We start from the raw sequence: 22,001 nt of genomic DNA on the forward strand, positions 1-22,001 counted from the left end.
GAGACAGTTTTTATCCCATATGATAGTAACTGGGAGCTTATGAGTTGAATAAGCAAGTAATGTATTGTAAATAAATGAAACAATTCCCTGTTATTTTGAAGTCAAACAATCCATTAAGGGGTGAAATAACATTATTTAAAATCTTTGGATCAAATAATTGTTTTACTAAAGCAATATGTTAAGATTTCCCCTTGCAGGTCAAAATATTTGTTTTGATTAGGAACTAAAGGAGAAACCAGCTTGCAATTCGCAGAGAAACGAATTTGCATTTTAGTTTTTGGCAAATTGTTTGATATCTCAGCAAGGTTAATGACGTTTTTATAAGCTTCCTGCACATCTCTAAAACATCACTACAAAATGGAGATGTTTGTTAGTAGTTCCACCTTTTCTGAAAAATTCATCATAAACCAGTGAATAGAAAATAGACCATTTAATTATTGACTAAAAATCTTAGGGCCTAAATAGTCTATTGATAATTTTTTTAAGTAATTCACATTTTAAATATAGCACAATTGTACAATTCTAAAACGTCTCTAAAATGTCTGTTTGGCTTGTAGCAGCTACAAAAATTCAGTTAAAATCAAACAATACTGGAGTGACTGACCTTTTGCGGGCAAAAAGTTATAAATGTGTTTTGCAACGAGTTCTTTGGCTGTGATTTCTTAGTGAACAACCCATAATGCAGCCACAGTGTGCGTGTGCAGTCAAACTCTATTGTTGTAGCTGGAGTAGAATTTCACTCTTGTGGAACATTTTGGTGAGATCTAATTTTACGTATTAACTTTGGTATCTCTTGATAACTGAACTTTCAGTGTTTTTTTGTTTCAAATTTGTTGACCGCTCAAAATATTTCACAGCACCTTTTCAACTCTGTGCCTCAGGGGTGTAGTTTGCACGATTGTGTGATAAGCAGGCCATTGTGGGCCCATATTACATATCAAGTCACATTCTGTGCTATGGCTGCACTTGTATGAACATCTGGCCCAGAGGGAACTGAAAAGTGTTAAAAATGGAGGCAAAAAAAAAAAATTGGCTGAGATGTCAGAGGAGCCATTTCCTGTTCAAAGACCATGCAAGCTAGATAGCCAACTATGCAACCAGCAGTTAACCAAAAAGATGTACAGCTCTCAAAGCCAAGCGTACATCTTTTTGCGTACAGTACCGTACAAAAGCTTTAGGCATCTGAGAAAATTCATTTGAAAAGTTATTTTTCTGGACCGTAAGCATTTATTTTCTCAGAACAAATGCTAACGTAAGAATAAACTAATGTTTAAGAAATAGAAGTGTGTGATCATTAATAATATCATGGCTGTGATTCAGTCGCAGGTAGACAGTGATAGCACACGACCTCGAGTGTTCTATTGCTTTTATACAACAGTTTGGCAAATTTAAATAAAAAAATAAAGAAGCACTGAACATAATATCAAATATTCTCTAATACTTGCAGATCCTGCTGTGAAAAAAGTAGCTCTGCATTACAGATAGTGTGGTATAATTGGTTTTATATTGGACATTTACTGGATATTTAACTTTCTCTCCTCGATTTCTCGTGAAATAAACTACAAACTACACTGTACTACAAATGATGTGATTTTGTCTTTCTTTAGCTAAATACGTGAGGTGTAGTAGTAGCAGTAAAATACAAAGGTGTCCACGTCATCCACTTTCAGATGGTCTATTAATGACTAAAGTGACAGTGATCCTGCGTTTCAACAACAGGCATTTTTAAAATACATTTGCCTGTAGCTTTTAGCTTCCCGGGACTAGGAAATATAGGTTTGATCATTTTTTGACATTTATTTCATGAGAAATTGACAAGAGAATGTCCAACGAGCGTCTTACTTTTCGGCACTGTTAGTCTACAGATAAAGCCATAAAGTTGTGCCAACATCAGGTACTTGCTAAATTAACAACTTTATTCCAGTCACTAAAATATTTCACAGCTCATCTCATTTGCTGGATTGTATTCTTTTTGTTTCTGGCTAATTCCAGCTTGCAGTGTAGATTGATATGACCTGTATTATAGGACTAAATTTTGAATGCTGAAAATTGAGCTGGTGCATATAGTCAGAAAAAACTATTTTCCAGTGTTCAATAGAAAAATGTATGTAAATGAAACATAACTTTGGCTAATTTATCTGAAATGTGCAGTCACTGCCTTGGCTAGGATCTGGCAGGCTGCTATGCATCTATCACACTGTGACTATCTTGTCAAGACGTACAGCATGATGCAAACTACATTACATTACCTGTACTACAGGACTTACTTGTGAATGCTGAGGTCTGAGCTGGTGCTCCTACAGTTACTCCATCTGCAGCAACTGCAGTGACAATGAAAGTGTAGTTCATTCCAGCAGTCAGACTAGTGACTGTGTAGGACATGTTTGAAGTGTTAGCAGTGGTAGACACAGTTTCATTAGTCCACTCTACTTTATAATACCCAGGTTGCAAAGATTTGGTTTTTTCAGAGTCTGTGAAAATGGGAACAACATTTGGATTTGTAAGCAGACAAATCACGACTGCAACACGTACACATTGTTTTAACAAAACACAGGTGTTTTTTTCAAAAACTGTGATTATCTTGCTGATAAAAATGTCATGTCTAACATGAAAAACCTCATTAGCTAAAGCAACAATTAGTTTAACGCCAAATATGGACAAAATCTTTCTTACCTACACTTTCAAGTAAAAACATATAGGCACGTTAGATTGACATTACCTGTACTACAGGACTTACTTGTGACTGCTGAGGTCTGAACAGGCAGTCCTGTAGTTGATCCATCTGCAGTAACTGCAGTAACAGTGGAGGTGTGGTTCCCTCCATCAGTCAGATTATTGACTGTAGTGGTAGCACTGGTAGACACAATTCCATTAGTCTGTGTGCCAGTATCGGAGTTTGCTTGTAGTAAATTCCAAGCTAGAGACACAGATGATGTGTTTCTGTCAGTAACCCTGAGATTGATGATATTTAGATCTGTAAGAAGCAAGTTCCACAAAATAAGGCCATGTGTTAATAATATGCAGAATTTGCAGAAGTCTTATGAGAAATACTGCGCATTCTTATGAGAAATATGAGAAATATTACACATTCAAACACCATCTCATAACAGCAGAAACAGTTTACTGGCAGCCCATAGATGTGAGTTGAATAAAGCAGCCTTTCCCAGCTTAGAGGCTCAGTCAAAGGCTGATGATAGACGTATGTATTTTATTCATCCACAGAAAGATGACAAATTAAAGGAAAATCTGAATAAATTAAAAAAGTAATAATGAATAAATGAAAAGCATAATGAGTGCACATGCTTCCAGGTATAAGATCATACCCAAATGAAAATGAGGGTAAAAATAATGTGATTTTTGGGGCACGGACAACAGGAGCTTCAGTCACAAAGACTTAAACTGGGACAGCAACTGAAGTGACATCTGCATTTTGATCTATAAAAAAGACATCAGCTATGCAGTAGGGTTGCAGTGCATAAACCCCTCATTACATAGACGAACATGGTATAAAACCACAAGCACTGGTCTACAGAGATCTGGAAAAATGACATAGTCTGATAAGTCACCTTTCACCATATTCTCCACAAGCAGGCGAGTGCACGTGTGGCATACACAGTTAGGGGTGGGAAATATGACCATATTTTATCAGTACAGACAGATTGTATCTTCACTGTTCCAACTTTTTAAATTTCAGAAAAATGAAATATTGTGTAGGCAATTATTGATCATAACAATAATAATGGGGGGTGGGGTTGTCCGGGGCATTTTGCTGGCATGATTTGTGTCTATCCCCCCCCCTTACAGGGAAGGCTCACTGTGCATCAATACAAAGTTGTTTTGACTGGTCACCTTTGTGAAAAAACTTGTCTATCCTGATGGGAGTGGTCTTATCCAGAATAACAATGCTCCCCTCCACAGGGTACATGGAGTCACTGAATGGTTTGATGAGTATGAAAAACAAGTAAATCGTATGCTATATGACCACCGCAGTCACCCGATCTCAACCCAGCTGAACTCCTATGGGAGATTTTAGACCAACATGTTAAGACAGTGCTCTCCACCATCATCATCTAAACAGTAGTTGGAGGAAGAATGCTGTTTCATCCTTCCAGTATTGTTCCAGGCATTTGTAAAATCCATGCCAAGGTACACTGAAGCTGTTCTGTTGGTTCGTGGTGGCCCAACACCTTTCTAAGAAACTTTATGTTGTGTTTTCCTTTAATTTGCACCTGCCTGTGTCTGTCTGTAGGGTAAGGCAGTCCATATAGACCTGAGACTTATCAACTACAGTGTCCATCAGTATCTGAATATATTGCTTGGCAGCGTTTACGACACACTCATTGAGGAAAATATGAGCTGCACTGGAAAGAAAAGGTGGCTCCCAATCGAGGGTGGGGTTCTCATTAGATAATGAAACTAAAGAATATTTCTGATTATGATCAGTGAGTTTTCCTTACGTTTGGTTTGCAAATGATAGGCTTTGGCCTATTTCCATGATTCATTCCCATCTTCTAACTGATGCAGGGTCTTTAGACAATAACTCTGATAGTCTGCACTGTAGTCCATTTAGGAAAATATGTCTTAGTAATAATGTAATAATGTAATAAGCTTGGGATTGTACACAGCCTAGTAAGTCCTTTTAACTTTATATTGCAGAAACCAGATGGTTTGACAATGTTAAATTCTGAATTTTAATTTTCAAACATGCAGTAACACACGTGTTTAAGCATGTGAACATGTGATCTGACAGAAGCTGCAGTTGAAATCCATTTAAAAAGTGGTTCTACATCATCTGCATTACCGGAAGGCTTCCAAATACTAGAAAAATTAACCTTTGTCTGACAGTAGATGGGGCTGTTGAGCTTTTTGAGGCTGCAGCAAGAAGAGCAGGAAGCGGAAAAGTTTTAAGTTGCATACTACCACACTAAGCAGTGTAAAAACTGCAAACCACCATTAGAAGTATAATATTAGATGCAACATGAGTCTTAATTGTAACAGATTTGATTGTTTTTTTTTTTTTCCACACAGTTTGCCTGTTTTTGTTTCTAATGATGGTTCTCTGCTATAACACTGTAAATTGATCCTTCTGCACTACATGGTGTTACACCAAAATCTGTTCTGCCAGTTACTGCTATTCTTCGCTGGAGCTTTAAAAAGCCAAATGAGAAACATAAGATGCCCATTTGTTTTCAAAAGTATTAAAGGACACATATTTTTTTTTTTTTCTCAGTTTAATAAACTTCCCTGTGCACTTTGAAATACATCTGTCAGGAGTGCAGGGACACTTTAAGTCAGTAGTTCAGTACTGAGACAGCATAAGTTTGTGTTGCCAATGATCGGCTTAGCAATGATGCACAAATTCCTTCTATTTTGGTCTTCTGGGATCTAAGTGCAGCTTTCGATACCATTGATCACTAGATCTAATCCATCATCTTAAATACTGGTTTTGCCTCTCAGGCAGTTTTAGAGTGGTTTAAATCATATTTAATGAATAGATAGTTCTTGGTTTCACTGGAAAGTCATTAATAAAAAAAAAAAAAACATTTCTTGTGAGTCCTACAAGGTTCAGTTTTAGGGCCTTTGCTTTTCTCTTTTTGTATGTTGATGTATGTATGCTGATGACAAGCAATTATACATTTCCATTCCTTCTGATGACCAAGCCTCTGTTGACAGGCTTACCTGATGTGTCTCAGATATTTCTCAGTGGATGTCACAAAATTTTCTACAACTACATGAAGAAAAAACTGAAATATTGATCCTTTGTACTAAAATTCAGAGAAAAATATTTTATGAGAAGCTATGTTCTTTAGCTTCACATACCAAACTTGAAGTATCAAACCTGGGGCCTTTCTCTGTGTAAATTTCAAGACACGTGATCTACTCTGGCTTTTTTTGGAGTCAGTCACAAAGTATTGGCATATATAGACACAGAGTGCATACCATAACGTTTATAATTTTTGTACATTGTGTGACACATCTGGCATGCAGTAGCGTTATATCATTGAACTGGAGTCAGAGAACACAAACAGATTGCTGCAGAGGGCCAACCCCTCACCAGGATGCAGCAGAATGTTTCCAAAGGGTAAGGGTTTATGTTCATAGCCCTGTTTCACTTTGTTGGTGTATGGTGCTTTATTGACGATGCTGTGTTACTGACTTAGCTTAGTTCGCTGTGAAATCATGATGGAAACAGCAGAGGACACGGCGACGTTATGAAGGCTGGGTTGGTGAGTGTGGCTATTACGTAAAAACGTAATGATGTAAAAAGGGAGGAAAATCCCAACAGCCTATTAAATCACACCCCTTTTTGAAAAGAAATATGCCAAAACAGCAGTGACTTCTCATTTCACGATTTCTCAAATAAAATATACCGTGACAAATAATGCATATGTGAAATGCCATAGAAAATGCAGGTTTGTTTATGTGGTCTCCTTTGATAACAAATGAAAAATATTACACAATGATTACATTACAGGACTTACTTGTATTCCCTGAGCCTTGAGTTGATGTTTTTTCTATTGTGACAGAAGTTGTAGGACTGTCTGTGGATGATGACGTTTCCTCTCTTGCAGAAGTGGCTGGGGATGACAGAACAGTACCGTTCATCACATTCTGCGTAGCTGTTGAGGATACAACTGTTATAAACAAATGACCTTCGTCCACATGTGATCTTGACCCTGTTCCTACTTCAGTCCTAAGATTTTAAGAGTTTTTGACTGTGTTAAAAATGATGTCTTAAATATTGTAAACTGTTTTCTGTCTCCTCATAAAACTGCCCTGGTGAAGCCTCTACTTTAAAAGGCTTCACTGACCTAACTTTCCTTTTTTTAAGTAAAGTTATAGAAAAAGTTTTTCAAACAATTAAACACATACCTAATATCAAACAAGTGATCTGAGAAACTTCAGTCAGGTTTTCGTTCAAACCACAGTACTGTGATTGGTTTGTGTAGTCGATGACCCAGGCTTAGCAATGATGCACAAAATCCTTCTAGTTTGTTCTTATCAGATCTTTGTGCAGGTTTAGATCACAAGATTGTAATCCACTGTCTTGAGCAGTTGGTAGGATGCTCAGGCACAGTTTTAGAATAATTTAAATCATATTTAATTAGTAGACAGTTCTTGGTTTCACTGGAAAATCATTAATCAAAAAAAATTAACATTTCTTGTGAGTCCTACAAGGTTCAGTTTTAGGGCCTTTGCTTTTCTCTTTTTGTATGTTGATGTATGTATGCTGATGACAAGCAATTATACATTTCTATTCCTTCTGATGACCAAGCCTCTGTTGACAGGCTTACCTGATGTGTCTCAGATAGTTCTCAGTGGATGTCACAAAATTTTCTACAACTACATGAAGAAAAAACTGAAATATTGATCCTTTGTACTAAAATTCAGAGAAAAATATTTTATGAGAAGCTATGTTCTTTAGCTTCACATACCAAACTTGAAGTATCAAACCTGGGGCCTTTCTCTGTGTAAATTTCAAGACACGTGATCTACTCTGGCGTTTTTTGGAGTAATGATGTAAAAAGGGAGGAAAATCCCAACAGCCTATTAAATCACCCCCCTTTTTGAAAGGAAATATGCCAAAACAGCAGTGACTTCTCATTTCACGATTTCTCAAATAAAATATACCGTGACAAATAATGCATATGTGAAATGCCATAGAAAATGCAGGTTTGTTTATGTGGTCTCCTTTGATAACAAATGAAAAATATTACACAATGATTACATTACAGGACTTACTTGTATTCCCTGAGCCTTGAGTTGATGTTTTTTCTATTGTGACAGAAGTTGTAGGACTGTCTGTGGATGATGACGTTTCCTCTCTTGCAGAAGTGGCTGGGGATGACAGAACAGTACCGTTCATCACATTCTGTGTAGCTGTTGAGGATACAACTGTTGTAAACAAATGACCTTCGTCCACATGTGATCTTGACCCTGTTCCTACTTCAGTCCTAAGATTTTAAGAGTTTTTGACTGTGTTAAAAATGATGTCTTAAATATTGTAAACTGTTTTCTGTCTCCTCATAAAACTGCCCTGGTGAAGCCTCTACTTTAAACGGCTTCACTGACCTAACTTTCCTTTTTTTAAGTAAAGTTATAGACAAAGTTTTTCAAACAATTAAACACATACCTAATATCAAACAAGTGATCTGAGAAACTTCAGTCAGGTTTTCGTTCAAACCACAGTACTGTGATTGGTTTGTGTAGTCGATGACCCAGGCTTAGCAATGATGCACAAAATCCTTCTAGTTTGTTCTTATCAGATCTTTGTGCAGGTTTAGATCACAAGATTGTAATCCACTGTCTTGAGCAGTTGGTAGGATGCTCAGGCACAGTTTTAGAATAATCTAAATCATATTTAATTAGTAGACAGTTCTTGGTTTCACTGAGAAATCATTGTTATCTATAGGTGATGTCATTAGGAAACATGATATACATTTCTTATAGCTATGTTAAGTCACACAATTATACATTTCCATTCCTTCTGAAACTCAAGACTCTGTTGACAGGCTTAGATATTGTGTGCCAGATATTTCTCAGTGGATAAGGCCTCAGTCATTTGAGAAATCTTGCTAACATTCAGCCTTTTCTATCTCAGAGCGATGCACAGAAAGTTGTTCTTGCATTTGTTGCAAGCAGAGCTGATTACTGTAATGCTCTTCTTACTGGACTTCCTAAGAAAACAGTACATCCCTTACAACTCATACAAAATGCAGCAGCATGAGTTCTAACAAAAACAAGCAAGAGAGCTCATATCACCCCCATTTTAAAAGAAAGGCACTGGCTACCTCTATCTTTTAGGATGTATTTTAAACTTAAGCTACTAGTTTTTAAGGCTCTGAATGACCTTAAAGCACTGCTTACATCACAGAATGTCTGTCTGTTTATGTTCCAACATGTGTGTAACATTGTGGAAGACAGAGAGACAGAATACAAGTTCTTAATTTTATAAGTCCATGACAAAACAGGATCCACAAAGGTAATTAAAAAAATAAAGAAATCCACTGATCAAAATATTAAAGCAGAAAGAAGACAACACAGTCAGAAATAACACAGAACAAAAACAGAGAAACCAAAACAGCGAAAAAACACAAGACAAACAACCAGGAGTCATATTACTGAAACATCCTAACTCTGTCTCTGATCCTAAATCTTATCTTCTCTGTTTAGTCACAATGACAACTTCAGTTAGGACTGGAATTTAGGAACTTAGGACAGTAGCTATTACAAAACAACAGTTCATAATCTTAATCTAACTCCAGATAAGAAAACAGCATTACAAAATCATCCTAACTAGAACAAATTTCCTAAATTCTATTCTGCCTTTAAGAAAATCCTAGTGGTGTCCTAACCTATGTTTTAACCGTCTGTTTCTATTGGTTTTAGGCAGCTGTTACAGGCAACACAGTATTAGCATAATAACATTTATTTATACTGAAAAACGGTGGTTTCAATTGTGAGATGTTTTTCCTTTCTAACTCTGCATTTAAAAAAAATTTTTTTTTGAAAACTCATCATATAAAATATTGCAGCGACGGTGATGAGTCAAACTTGTGGCTGTTTATTTAGTGTGGCTCACAGGCTGGCTAAAGTGTTTGGGAAATGAAAATAATTGAAACTGTGGAGCGGCGACACCCTGATAAACAGCATAGAGAACACTAACAGTAGAGATGGGTATTGTTAGGATTTTATCAATACTGATATCGATACTTATCAATACTATTATCAATACTACTCTCCATAATTTGGTGCTAAAAACAAGACATGAAAAGATGTGAAAACATTCAAAATGAAAAGCTGTGAAAATGCTGTGGTCATCATCAAATATTACCAACTATAAACAATAGGGGTGGGAATCTTTAGGCACCTCACGATTCGATTCGATTATGATTCAGAGGGCTGCGATGCGATTATAAAACGATTATCGATGCATCTCGATGCATCTTTTTTTTCTATATAGCATTTCTATTTTCTCACTGTGTGAGCTCAAGTTTCGAGTTCAAGTTTCAAGTTTATTTGTCATTTGCACAACATGTCAGGACATTTATGCACTGAAATGCTTGTGGTGAGGCTCAGATAATCACTCTACAGAAAGTAAAAATAAAAATACAAGAAAAAACAACTGAAATATATTAAATATACACAAAATATACACAGAATATAGAGACAATATACATTTTAAAGTGACTAAGTGACTGTGTTATTGTTATTTAAAGTGACTTGGTACTTTTAAAGCAAAGTATTTGTAATGATCCATAATGAATTTACTTCCAATATCTTTTTTAATAAAACAAATGGAAGTGATGTGGCAAGTGAACTAGAAGGCTTTCATTCAGTGCTCTTGTTTGGAGCACGAGAAGCTGCTGCTACTGATCTGCGATAAAATGCGCAGTTATGGTGAAATAAGATCCAGAGGCAGTGGATGTCCACGCAGCACGTTACAGCTATTCTACCCGTTTTCTTTAGTGATTTTATAACTTCGGTTTTGCGGTTTTGGTCTCGTTGTAGAGACGGGGGGGATCGCTGTGTCACAAGAAACTGATCTACTTCTGAGGTGGTTTGATTTTTGTTGAAATGACAAAACGGCTCTTCTTATCATTTGGGTTGTGACTCCTGACCTAACCTGGCTTTTAACGCAGAGGGAGCCGGTCGGATTTCTCACTCTTCCACTTGTGTTTTTGTTATGTGCCGCTGCAGAGTGTCCGGGCGCTGCATTTCCGCACTTCCAAGTTCCGCCTTTTGCGTTCCGTCAACATTCCGTTATAAATTAAATATTTAGAAAATCGATTTTTGACATTTGTGAATCGATTCAGAATCGTTCACATCTGCATCGCGATGCATTTAAGAATCCCCGCACCCCTAATAAGCAATATAAAATTAGTTACCCCTGGCTGTCAGGACAGCTCAGACCAAGTTCAAGCTTAGACTGCCTAGCAGTTAGCAATTTATGCTCTGCTAGCTATCTAATATTAATTTAGTACAGACTCAGCTTATTATTACTCCTTCCTCCATTCCCGTTCCACCTTAAATGGTGCACCAGTTATTATTACAATGCCTCAGGTGCCAGCATGTGACTGCTGCACCAGGTGAAACAGGAAAATCTTAACAAGAAGCTGGCAGATAGGAAGCTTTTTTGCCTTTGCATGCAACTACAGTTTTACATATATTGTATTTAGCTGCATTATCATTAAATTTAGTAAAGTGAGCCTATAAGTTTGAATATCTGTCAGCCACGACTGGAGAGCACAGAATAAAGATAAGCATTCGAAATGATCTAAAGTGGTCAGAGGCATGCAAACGCTTTTGTCACACACTGAGAAGCACCCCTCCTGCTGATACAATCTAGCACCACCATCTGAAAATGGCTGCTATGCAGGATGAATTAACATTACTATAAATACCAACAGCAGCACAGTTTTCCCAGGAGCTTATTTCAGTACTGACCAGTCAGGAACCGATATCAATTTAGTACCAGTTCTTGATACCCATTCCTAACTCACAGTATTTGTAATCTCCAGTTTATTGCACTTTAGTTTTGTTTTGACCTTTTTTTACATTAGTAACAGTAGCTGTAGCAAACATTTTAACATACTTGACATGTTTACGATTCAGTTGTGCATATATCGTCGGTTGCTTGGTAACAGACATAACAGTTCATTGTCGACTTCGATTGAGCAGTGAATTGATATAAGATGCTGTAAGATAAGATTCCTAAATTAAGATTTTCTTCTGTAATACAAATTTGCGAAAAATCTTATCTTGACCTGTCAGATCCTAAGACAAAAAGATATACTGCGAAGAAATATTTGAAAGTGTTTCCCTTTAATTAAGAGTTTCATTAAAATTCTACGTCTCCTTGGTATTTATCTTTTTAATTTGACCTGTGTCATTGTCTTACATGATTTTAAATTAATACTCATAGTTTATTCTGTTAAACATTATCATTATCAAATGATCATAAATAACTATTTATTATATAATAATAATAATTATTATTATTATTATTATTATTAGTAGTAGTAGTAGTAGTAGTATTAGTAGTAGTAGTAGTAGTAGTAGTATTAATACTAATAAAAATAATAATAATAACAATAATAACTATATTGTTGTTGTTGTTGTTATTGTTGTTTCATTTAATGAAATAAAACTTTCAATATAATGTTAACATTCAGAAGACCTATTAAATCGCACCCCTGTTTTGAAAGGAAAATCTGGCAAAACAGCAGAGACTTTTTGTTTCACGCATTCTCAATTGAAATATAGTGATAAGTAATGCATATATGAATACAGAATGACTACACTACAGCACTTACTTATAATATTCCCTTGAGTTGATGCAGCAGGACTGTTTGTGGATGATGTTCCTGAAGAAGTCTGTCCTGCAGAAGTGCTAACTGTGGATTGTGGTACAGTTGTACTGAAGCTCTGCAAGTGAGACAAAACAATTCGATTGAGAGAGCTCAATAAAAATAATAGCATAAACAGTTCATCCAGAACAACAAAGAATCGTGAACCTTGTAAACAAATATTACCAAAGCTGTACCAGGTACATAGATGCATGGTTCCTAATCCTTTAGTACAAATCATTCTACCTTTTAAAAACACCAGTCAAAAGAAATCTGCAGCCCAAAATTCAGATAATTTTTGGAATTACAGCATACTCAACAACAGAACTTAAACACATCAAAACAAAGCAGTATATTGAATCTCCAAATAAATATCCAAGTTAAATATCCATCCGATTAATAAAATTGGTCAGTGTTTTTTTATGGGCAGCCAAGATGGAGTAGGTTGTCAAATTAGGGATTTCACAAAAGTCACTGAGAAGTGGATAATTTCTACCTTGTGTTTTTACTTTGAGGTGAAGAATTGAAACTGTGGATACTGTGGAAACTCCCATCAAAAGCCCAATGCCCAAGATGGCACATAGAAAAGAACTACATCCAGAGACTGGATGTGTTAAATTTGATGCTTTATGCAGCCATAGAGAAAATCAGAGAAAAGCAGGCAGACTTCTATGAGTTGCAGTACATGGAAAATGTGGTTAGAGAAAACTCGTGTCAATCCACACACATCGTTTCATCTTTGGAATTCACTGGAAAGGAAATGGAGAAATGAAATCCAAAGTGCCAGTTATGGAGCGGCAGGTGATGAAGCTTAAGAAAAGATAACTGATTTGTGGGAGAGACTCAATAGTGTTGTTTATTTTGTATAATTATTTTGTATGTCGGACCGAATGAACATGATGACGAAAATGTAAAGAGAAAAGTGGTCAACTTGATGCAACAGATATCTCCTCACATAGCTAAATCCCTATGAAATGATACTGACATTGTGCACAGGCTTAGTCCATGTTTAAATTGTCAAAAGTGTCATCATTAAGTTTGTCTCCTGAACGCACTGTGAAAAGAAGTGGAGAGATGCAAGGAACACCGCTGTCTTAGCAAGGGACAAAATTAAAATTGTGGAAGATCTATCTCAGCACGTGAAGGAGGCAAGGAGCAAACTATGAGCAAACTAGAGTGGAAAAGGCTAGGGCAGAAAGCAAGAAAGCTGGGTTTAAAGGCACACATGCTTTCACTGATGGTAAGAGAATCATGGTCACAAACACTGAGAGGGACAATAGTAAAGGCTAGTTCTCCCCGCTCTAAAGTAATGTTTGTTTAAAGTAACTGGACAATGCAATTTCGGATTGAAAATGAACGGTTTGACTATATAAGTTTTAATATATTATTAAATAGTTTTCATCGGCAGTCAGTGTCAAGCTGAGCATTAAATGTTTTTGTTATATTAAGAGTCACTCATTGTTCTAAGTTTCAGCATAGATATTGGTGTTCTACTTCACGGGTAGATATTTGCCAAGGTTTTGCATTAAAAAATTGTAATAGCTGCTAACTTCTAATTTTATTTTTGACTTACTGTTCTGATGCAATTGTCTGTGTGTCTGCCCTTCAATGGACTGGCAACCTATCCACTAGGATAGGCTCCAGCAGCCCCTGCAACCCAGAAGGATAAGTGGCTTTGATAAAGCGTGTGTGTGTTCTGATGTAGAAGGAATAAAGACTGGTGATAACAGTGTTTTTATTAGTCAGTTGGCAGATGGCACTTGTTTATTTTTGAAGAATAGTGCTTAAGTCTCCATTGTTTTATAAGATCTCCAGTTATTTTTGTTATAAATCCAAAAAAGAGTAATATTTTAATGATACATGATTCTGAATTCTCTCCTTCTTTTTGTGGCATTGCAATTAAAAGAAGTTAGTTAAATTCTTGGGAATCCATGTGTGCAAATCAGTTTCTGACTGGATAAGCCGAAAAAAGTGTCGCACCAAATTCAGAAGGTTAAATCTGTGTTTAACTCCTGGATATGTGACCTCTCTTTTTATGGCCTAATCTTGCTTCCTAAAGCATAGGGATTTACTAGATTACTGTACCCAGCTTTATCACTGTATGTTGCAAAAAAAAAAACCTCAAGGTACATTTAGCTCTATTATATTTAAATTCATCTGGTGAACTAAAGTCAAATATATTAAAAGGAAAACTTTTATAAGGAAATCCTCACAAGGTGGATTTTATGTTTTGGACTTCATTCGTTTTTAAAATAACCTGGCTCAAGCAATATTAAAAAATAGCAATTTTTAATAGGTCTACATGTCCAATTTTGTCTTTAACAGTGGTTAATGTGTCTGTCAAATTTTCACAATCAAGACTTATAGACATGGAAGCCAGCTTTTAAACATAATTTCTTTTCACACCCTGTATTATTTGGAATAATCAAGATATTCTTCAATGGGGTAAAAGTATATGCACTATGGGTAGATATGGGTCTAATATTTGTGAGCATCTCATGAATGATTAGGGAGTTATTTATTCTTTTTATTCTTCTTAAGATTTGATGGGTAGAATGAAAATTCCCCTGAAAACAAAAGATTATGATGTGGTTATTAACAGCCTGCCACATCATCCTCTCCATTTACTGAAAGGGTCCTTAATGTATGGCAGATCCGAAAGGGAATGTTTCCTCTTTCATAGGAGGAATAGATGTTTATAATCACAAAAGCAATAACTTCGATATTAGATATCTTTATACTTTAGTACACACCCCAGGGCTGAGTGACATGTCACCTGGTGAATTCATTTGGAGTCTGTCCTCGCATCTTTGTTTTTCTTCCTTACCTCTTCAAAGGAAGAAGCTAAAATGCACCTAATTTCTATGATACTACTGGGTGGTTGCCTATCTATAGCTTTTTCTTCTATCCATGCCCAGTGCTATTTATTTTTACATTACAATCAATGCAACTCATTGAGAACCTTAGCAACAGGAACCCGCTGTGTTATGTAATAGAACATTATCAGGGATATAATGTTCATTATCAATCAGTACTGTTAAAACTAAAAATCAGTATTGTTGTGACAGTAATACTGCTAGTAGACATCACATCATTCATAAGCAACAAATATAGTGCATGTACAAAGAAACGTGATTAGTGTATAAATACACCATATGAAAAAGTACTAATGAACCATGTGTCTGACTGTTATGATAAAATAGCTGAATATCACAGCTACTGAACTCTACTGAAGCTTTTTTAAAGTAACCACCATTTAAACTCATTAGATAGCGGCTATATAAAAGACGCATAAATTCGAAGTATGCAAAATATTAGCAAAGTAACTTAGTTTCAAAGTCTGCTAATGTTTTGTATACTTTGTTATTTTTGCCAGTCTGCCTTTAAGATTGTCAGACTGCTGTAATGGTTTCAGGCCAAAAGCATGAAAAAGCCATGTAAGTCGCAGTGATTGATACATCAGAGCCATGCCAAATGCTAAAAAGCTTAATTTCATGGATGTACTTTCTCAAAAAAAATCACAGATTTCACAGAATTTACAAGACAAAAGCTACATTTCACAGCAGTTATTAAACCACACAAGACAGTAACCACAGCCTAGCCTACCGAACAAATTCTAAATTTCACTGCATTTCACAGAAAATGATCAGTTACACAGGAAAAGGCCGATTCATGGTCTGTGTACATTAACACATTAAACATTAAAATATCCATTAAAAGAACACATCAGGGGAACGTGTAGGGCTGACAATATTCATTCAATATACAAACCACTCTTCTCAAAAGCGTTTAACTGTTGAGTCAGCCTTTGGCTTAGTCTCATGCTGCCTAATTGCCAACACAAATAAATGTATCTATGGAAATAACAGAATATTTTTTACAGGCATAATACAAATGAGAGTGACTTGACCTGAATGTGACCTTGACCTGCATATTGTAATTTCAGCACATTAGGCCAAATGAGGAAGTAAAACTCTTTCTTCTAATGAGAGGTAAAACTTTAATACCAATATATAACAGCTTTCCTCTCACGAACAACAGAGGCACTCTTTGGCTTTAATCATTAATGGAAGCTTGGGTGGAAAGGTATTTCACAAACATACCAAGAGTGTCTCATCCAATGAGCTGTATCGACTACCGTTTACTAAATGTTAAACCTCAACTATGACACTGTTCTGTTGCTACTGTTTTTAAAAAAAAGAACTCACTTTATCATCACTTATCATGTGAAGAACAGTAATCTGATTACAGATTTTATACTTAATAGTATGAATTCCGCTCCAGTTCTTAAAACCTGGCCCTAAATGGCCATGGCTCTTTTTGTGACCTGGTTATTGTAAGGCCCAACAATGGGCCTGCACCCTAGCCTTGGCACTCAGGGAGCAGGAAAAGCTCCATACTGAGCCCAACAATTACCCCTTTCCACTCTGACTATCCTCAAGGGGCCTCGCCCCTACTCCTTACCCTTTTAGCACTGGCCCTTCTCCACTTCACTACCCTATTCACTGTGAAGGTCACAGAATGAGCTGCTGATAATGTTCATTTAAAAATAGTATTTTCATAAAGACTACTGCATATATCTACAATAGTTATAACAATCCCTACATTGGTGTTACAGTCAGTGCAGCATTTCTACATAACTGCAAGCACACATTAACAACAGAATTCATATCACAGTAACTTATTTGTGATGTTGGAAAATCTTTGAATGTTTGAATAACAATAAAAGGAAAATCTAACATTATATTCTTTGTGTGAGTTTACCTACACAAAACAGTAGGTCTTGATGAAAATCTGTAATTTTTTGGTTTTGTCAGATATAAGGGACTTTATTGAATTCAACACACAAGAAAAACATGAAATTAACATGCTTAAACGTAATGTTTTAGGCTACAGCAGCAGGACATTGAGTCAAATTTGCTCATGCACAGAACAGCCGCCATAGCCATCCCTGCCTGAGACTGCATTACTTCATAGGAAATGTAAATTAAAAAGCAGAATTAACCATTTTCCTTCTGCATAAAGGAGTTAATTAAAGGCAGCAAAGTGAGGTAAAAGGGAGAAAATGTAAAATTAATTCTTCTCAATTCAGACAACATACAGTACTGTGCAAAAGCACTTAAGCACATTGTCCAGCAGTACGTACATATTTGTAAAATCAACATATATCATTAGAATACAAATATACATAAACATTAATACAGTAAAATGTAAAAAGAATTTCTTATAAAAAAAACTATTGATATCTTATGAGCTAGTTTGTAAAACAAAGTTTAGTTTCATATTTTTCTTAGATGCCTCCAGTCATCACATGGATTTGTTAAATTCAGTCATGAATTTATGATGAAGTACTGATTAGCCAAACCAGGTGCTGGATGATAACTACAAATCATACTGGGCTGCCACAAGGAGAGGTCTGGAAATGGTTAAAAAAAAAACACACTGATATTCATAAAATCACTACTTACTGCTTGACTATTATTTGTATTTATTCTAATATTAGTGTTTTTTGAGCAAATAAATGTTTACTGCCCAGATAAATATCATTGTCTCAAAAAACATAAAAGTGCCTAAACTTTTATAGTACAATACATTTAATTTCAAATGGATTTAGTCAAAAAGAGTTGTAACAGTCAAAAGGCATTCAAAAAGAACTGTGAATGTTTTGTAGCAACAAATATATGGCGCTTGTGTTCAAGACTAAGACCAATCACCTCTCCTAATGCCACAAGATCAAGACTACTTCTCTGATCTCTGTAATTCCACCACAGTGCCCTAAAGAGGCTTCCTATATTTTTTCACATTTAGAAGCCTTATAGCCCAGGACTTTGATGCTTTTCTTGTATTGCTTTTCTTAGAATGTACACCCTATTCACTGGAAGCTACTACTTCCAGTGGTCACTACTTAATTTTGGTCTCTTTAAGTCTATGAACTTAACATGACATTATAGACAGGCCTTGGAGTCCCCAGTGAAGAGTCTGACTATGGGATGACCTGTACAGTGATGAATACTGTTTTCACAGTATACTTTTGTGAGGTTCACCCCTGTAGTTTCATCTTTATATGTGTATCAATATAAATGATTTTTACACTCAGAAGATGACAGAAGACACAGCAAGTATATCTAATAGCCTGTCTTTTCTCAGTTAATCAACTGAACACCAGAAATGCCAGGAATGGCAATTGTTACCATTTTCTTTCATAGAAACAGAACTAGCAATTTCACATCTTTAGAGCGTCAATGGTTTTTCCATACAAAAAGAAAAAAAAGTGTTGCAAGGGCACAGGAAGTTCATTGCAATTGCACTTGTTTCTGTTGTAATGGTGCACATACTTTCAACAGTTTCTCTGCTGTGGCAGTACAAAACTCAGCAGCAGACTGTGTTCATGTGAAAATCAATTTCCATAAAGATTTGCCTGTGATCATTTATGCACATTTAGTTTCCTGGACCTCTACCCAGCTCTGTTTGCTGTTTTTCATGCGATTTTTTTAACTGGCCTTAAACACTTATCCATTTCATATGTGTATTATAGTCAAACTATTGCGACCCTAAAGAAAACAACTGTGTTGGTTACAATGGCTATATATGGGCTATCTGAATGTAAAAATCTTTGATGAAAGTAGTATATAATAAAACTACCTCTTCCTGCAGAACAGCATCTCAATCAGGCACAACCAATCAAGGCTGTTCATGAGAGTACTGTTTGACCATATAAATATACTAAATAAACATTTCACATATTATGTAACATAAAACATATTAACCAGGCCCAACAAGCAACCTCTCCATTCATGCTCATCAGCGCACACAGTTGCTTTGAGATCAAAGTCAATTGTTTGTTTGGGCAAATGAGACATACATATATAGGCTGCATACACTATATGGAAATACAAAAGTAAAGTGTAGTACTGTAATAGGATGCCACCATTGCAACAAGTCAGTTAGCGAAATTTCTTCTTATTCCACGATCGACTGTGAGTGGTATTATTGAAAAGTGGAAGGACTTCAGTCAGCAGAGCGTTGCCGACTTTTATGCACTGTGTGCCTCAGCGTTCAGTGACGAAGTGTCAGACCACGTGAAGTTACAGAGCAGGGTCACCTCTTCTGGCATTAACGTCAGCACAAAAACAGTGCTCCTGGACCTTCGCCGGGTCTCCATGGCCGAGCAGCTGCATGCAAGCTTTATACCACCAAGCACAATGCCAAGCGTTAGATGGAGTGGTGTAAAGCACGCCACCACTGGACTCTGAAGCTGTGGAAACATATTCTGTGGAGTGATAAATCACGCTTATCTATCTGGCAGTCTGATAGACGAGTCTAGGTTTGGCGAATGCCAGGAGAATGTTACCTGCCTGATACTTAGTGCCAAGTGTAAAGTTTGGTGGAGGAGGGATAATGCTATGGGGTTGTTTTTCAGGGGTTGGCCTTGGACCCTTACTTCCAGTGAAGGGAAATCTTAATGCTTCAGCATACAATGACATTTTGGACAACTGTGTACTTCCATTGTTATGGGAACAGTTTGGAGAAGGCCCTTTTCTGTTCCAGCATGACTGAGCAAAGCAACGTCCATAAAGGCATGGTCGGGTGAGTTTGGTGTGGAAGAGCTTGACCGGCCCTCACAGAGCCCTGACCTCAACCCCATTGAACACTTTTGGGATGAACTAGAACAGAGATTGTGAGCCAGGCCCTCTCATCCAACATAAAGTGTCTGACCTCACAAATGCTCTTCTGGATGGAAAATTCCCACAGACACACTCCAAAATTATGTAGAAAGCTTCCCAGAAGAGTGGAAGCTGTTACAGCTGCAAAGGGGGGACCAACTCCATATTAATGCCTATGGATTTAGAATGGGATGTCATAAAAGCTCCTGTAGGTGCAATGTGTAGGTGTCCCAATACTTTTGTCCATATAGTGTACTTCTCATTAGCCTATGCCCTCTCAATTCAAGAAAAGTCCCAGGAAAGGTACATTTGCCCCTCAAGGTTTTAAGCATATCTGTTTATTTACAAAAGCTTGTCTCCTAGAATTTACCCTAAAACAGAACTCATATCATTCCTATATACAGAGTATATATACACACATGTATATATATATATATATATATATATATATATATATATATATATATATATATATATATATGTGTGTGTGTGTGTATATACACATCCTGTAACACTGTACACTGTACATAAGGTGTTTTGAATATCAGAGTCTTCTGTGTCAATTATGTGTCTCACTACACAGAGAAATACCCCCAAGTTCTCCCAGTATCTCCCAGTTTGTAAGGTACACCAACCTAACAGGTGAACTTGGTTTACAATCTAACTAACTGTAGTTCCATTAAGCATTCATTTGAAAAAAAACACCAATATTACAATTTTTTTTTTTATTAATACATTGCAATTGTATGCCTGTCAGCATGTTAGCGAACCCATTTCCAAAAACTATCCTGAAGAAAGGTCAGTATTTACATCTAAAACAGCCAATAAATTGTAACTGAACAATGGTTCAAAGTCTGCCAATAAAGTTAAAAAAAATTCCTAAAATATCTTCACGTCTTTGTAAAAGATGTTGATTCATCTGTATGAAAAACCTGTATGAGAAAACTGTATAAGAAACAACAAATAGGTGGCCAAAACAATGCAGGCCACATTTTTCGGTCAAAATTCAATACGAAAGGATTGGTCTGAGAAATTAATGCAGTTAGTATAGTTACCCTGCCAGACTGACTGCGAATTAGCACTTCAGGATAGTTATCTACTGTTCAACAGAAGAGCCTCTGTTCCTCTCACTACCACTTCTGCGTAGTCACTGGGGTTAATAGCATAAGTGACGTGACAGCTGAGGCCACACTCTGATGGGTCCACAAAAAGGTGAAGTGCAAACAGGGTACAGTTACATAAAATCATCACACCATTTAACAATGACTAAACTGTCTCTAATCTCCACAAGGTTGCTCATTCTGAACAGGGAAAAGATTCCAACCGACTCTGACACAAATTCCCTGCCGTGTGGAACAAGACCATTTGCTGAAGTTTTGATCAGACTTCCTGGAAGAAGCCAGTGCCGATAAAATAGAGCTATGCCATTTTTTCCACTTTGTTTATGGATAATCAAAAAACTTCCTGGATGAATTCAGACTCTGGTCTGTTTTTGTCCCTGTCACTAACAAAGCACATACTGAATCAGTCAAACTAGTGCAAAGTGACATTGGTAGCTTCCCGCTAAAATGACAAAAGCCATTATTCCACTTCCTACCCTGCAACTGAACAGTATCTCACAATATCACTCTCCATATCCATGTTAATGTTCTTACCCATATTTAGCAAGTGTAAAGACAAAACGGCCCTTATAAATCAAGCTGGCATACAGTCAAATCTGATCATAAATTTTGACAACAGTTTTGTTATTTTCATTATTTTAATCTTTGGTGTATCTATATGATCAAACAGTGTAAACTTGAGTGTTAATGTTTAACAACAGCCTGAACAAAATGTCTGATTTGCAGTTGACTAACCAAAACTATTATCAGTATCATCTATAATAAAAGAAAATAATAATATAAAATAATTTATGCAAATGTAAGTCCAGTGGAAAAGTGGATGTACTTATTTTATATGCACAATAATACAACATTTACCTCTGTTA

General features: G+C 36.3%; 1 protein-coding gene across 10 annotated transcripts in view; it reads right to left on the reverse strand.

Annotated features, from left to right (window-relative positions):
* Positions 1-22,001, reverse strand: part of LOC118811545 (receptor-type tyrosine-protein phosphatase eta-like) — a 65,135-nt gene that overhangs the window by 36,327 nt on the left and 6,807 nt on the right. For all 10 annotated transcript variants that reach the window (XM_036575811.1, XM_036575812.1, XM_036575814.1 and 7 more), the window contains exons 2-6: positions 12,318-12,429; positions 7,744-7,839; positions 6,483-6,620; positions 2,738-2,974; positions 2,268-2,471 (exon numbers count right to left, since the gene is read on the reverse strand). In XM_036575811.1, coding sequence (XP_036431704.1) covers positions 2,268-2,471; positions 2,738-2,974; positions 6,483-6,620; positions 7,744-7,839; positions 12,318-12,429 — 787 coding nt within the window. The remainder of the gene's footprint in view (positions 1-2,267; positions 2,472-2,737; positions 2,975-6,482; positions 6,621-7,743; positions 7,840-12,317; positions 12,430-22,001) is intronic.

This window comes from Colossoma macropomum, unplaced genomic scaffold, assembly GCF_904425465.1.
Source record: "Colossoma macropomum unplaced genomic scaffold, Colossoma_macropomum, whole genome shotgun sequence".
Lineage (NCBI taxonomy): Eukaryota > Metazoa > Chordata > Actinopteri > Characiformes > Serrasalmidae > Colossoma > Colossoma macropomum.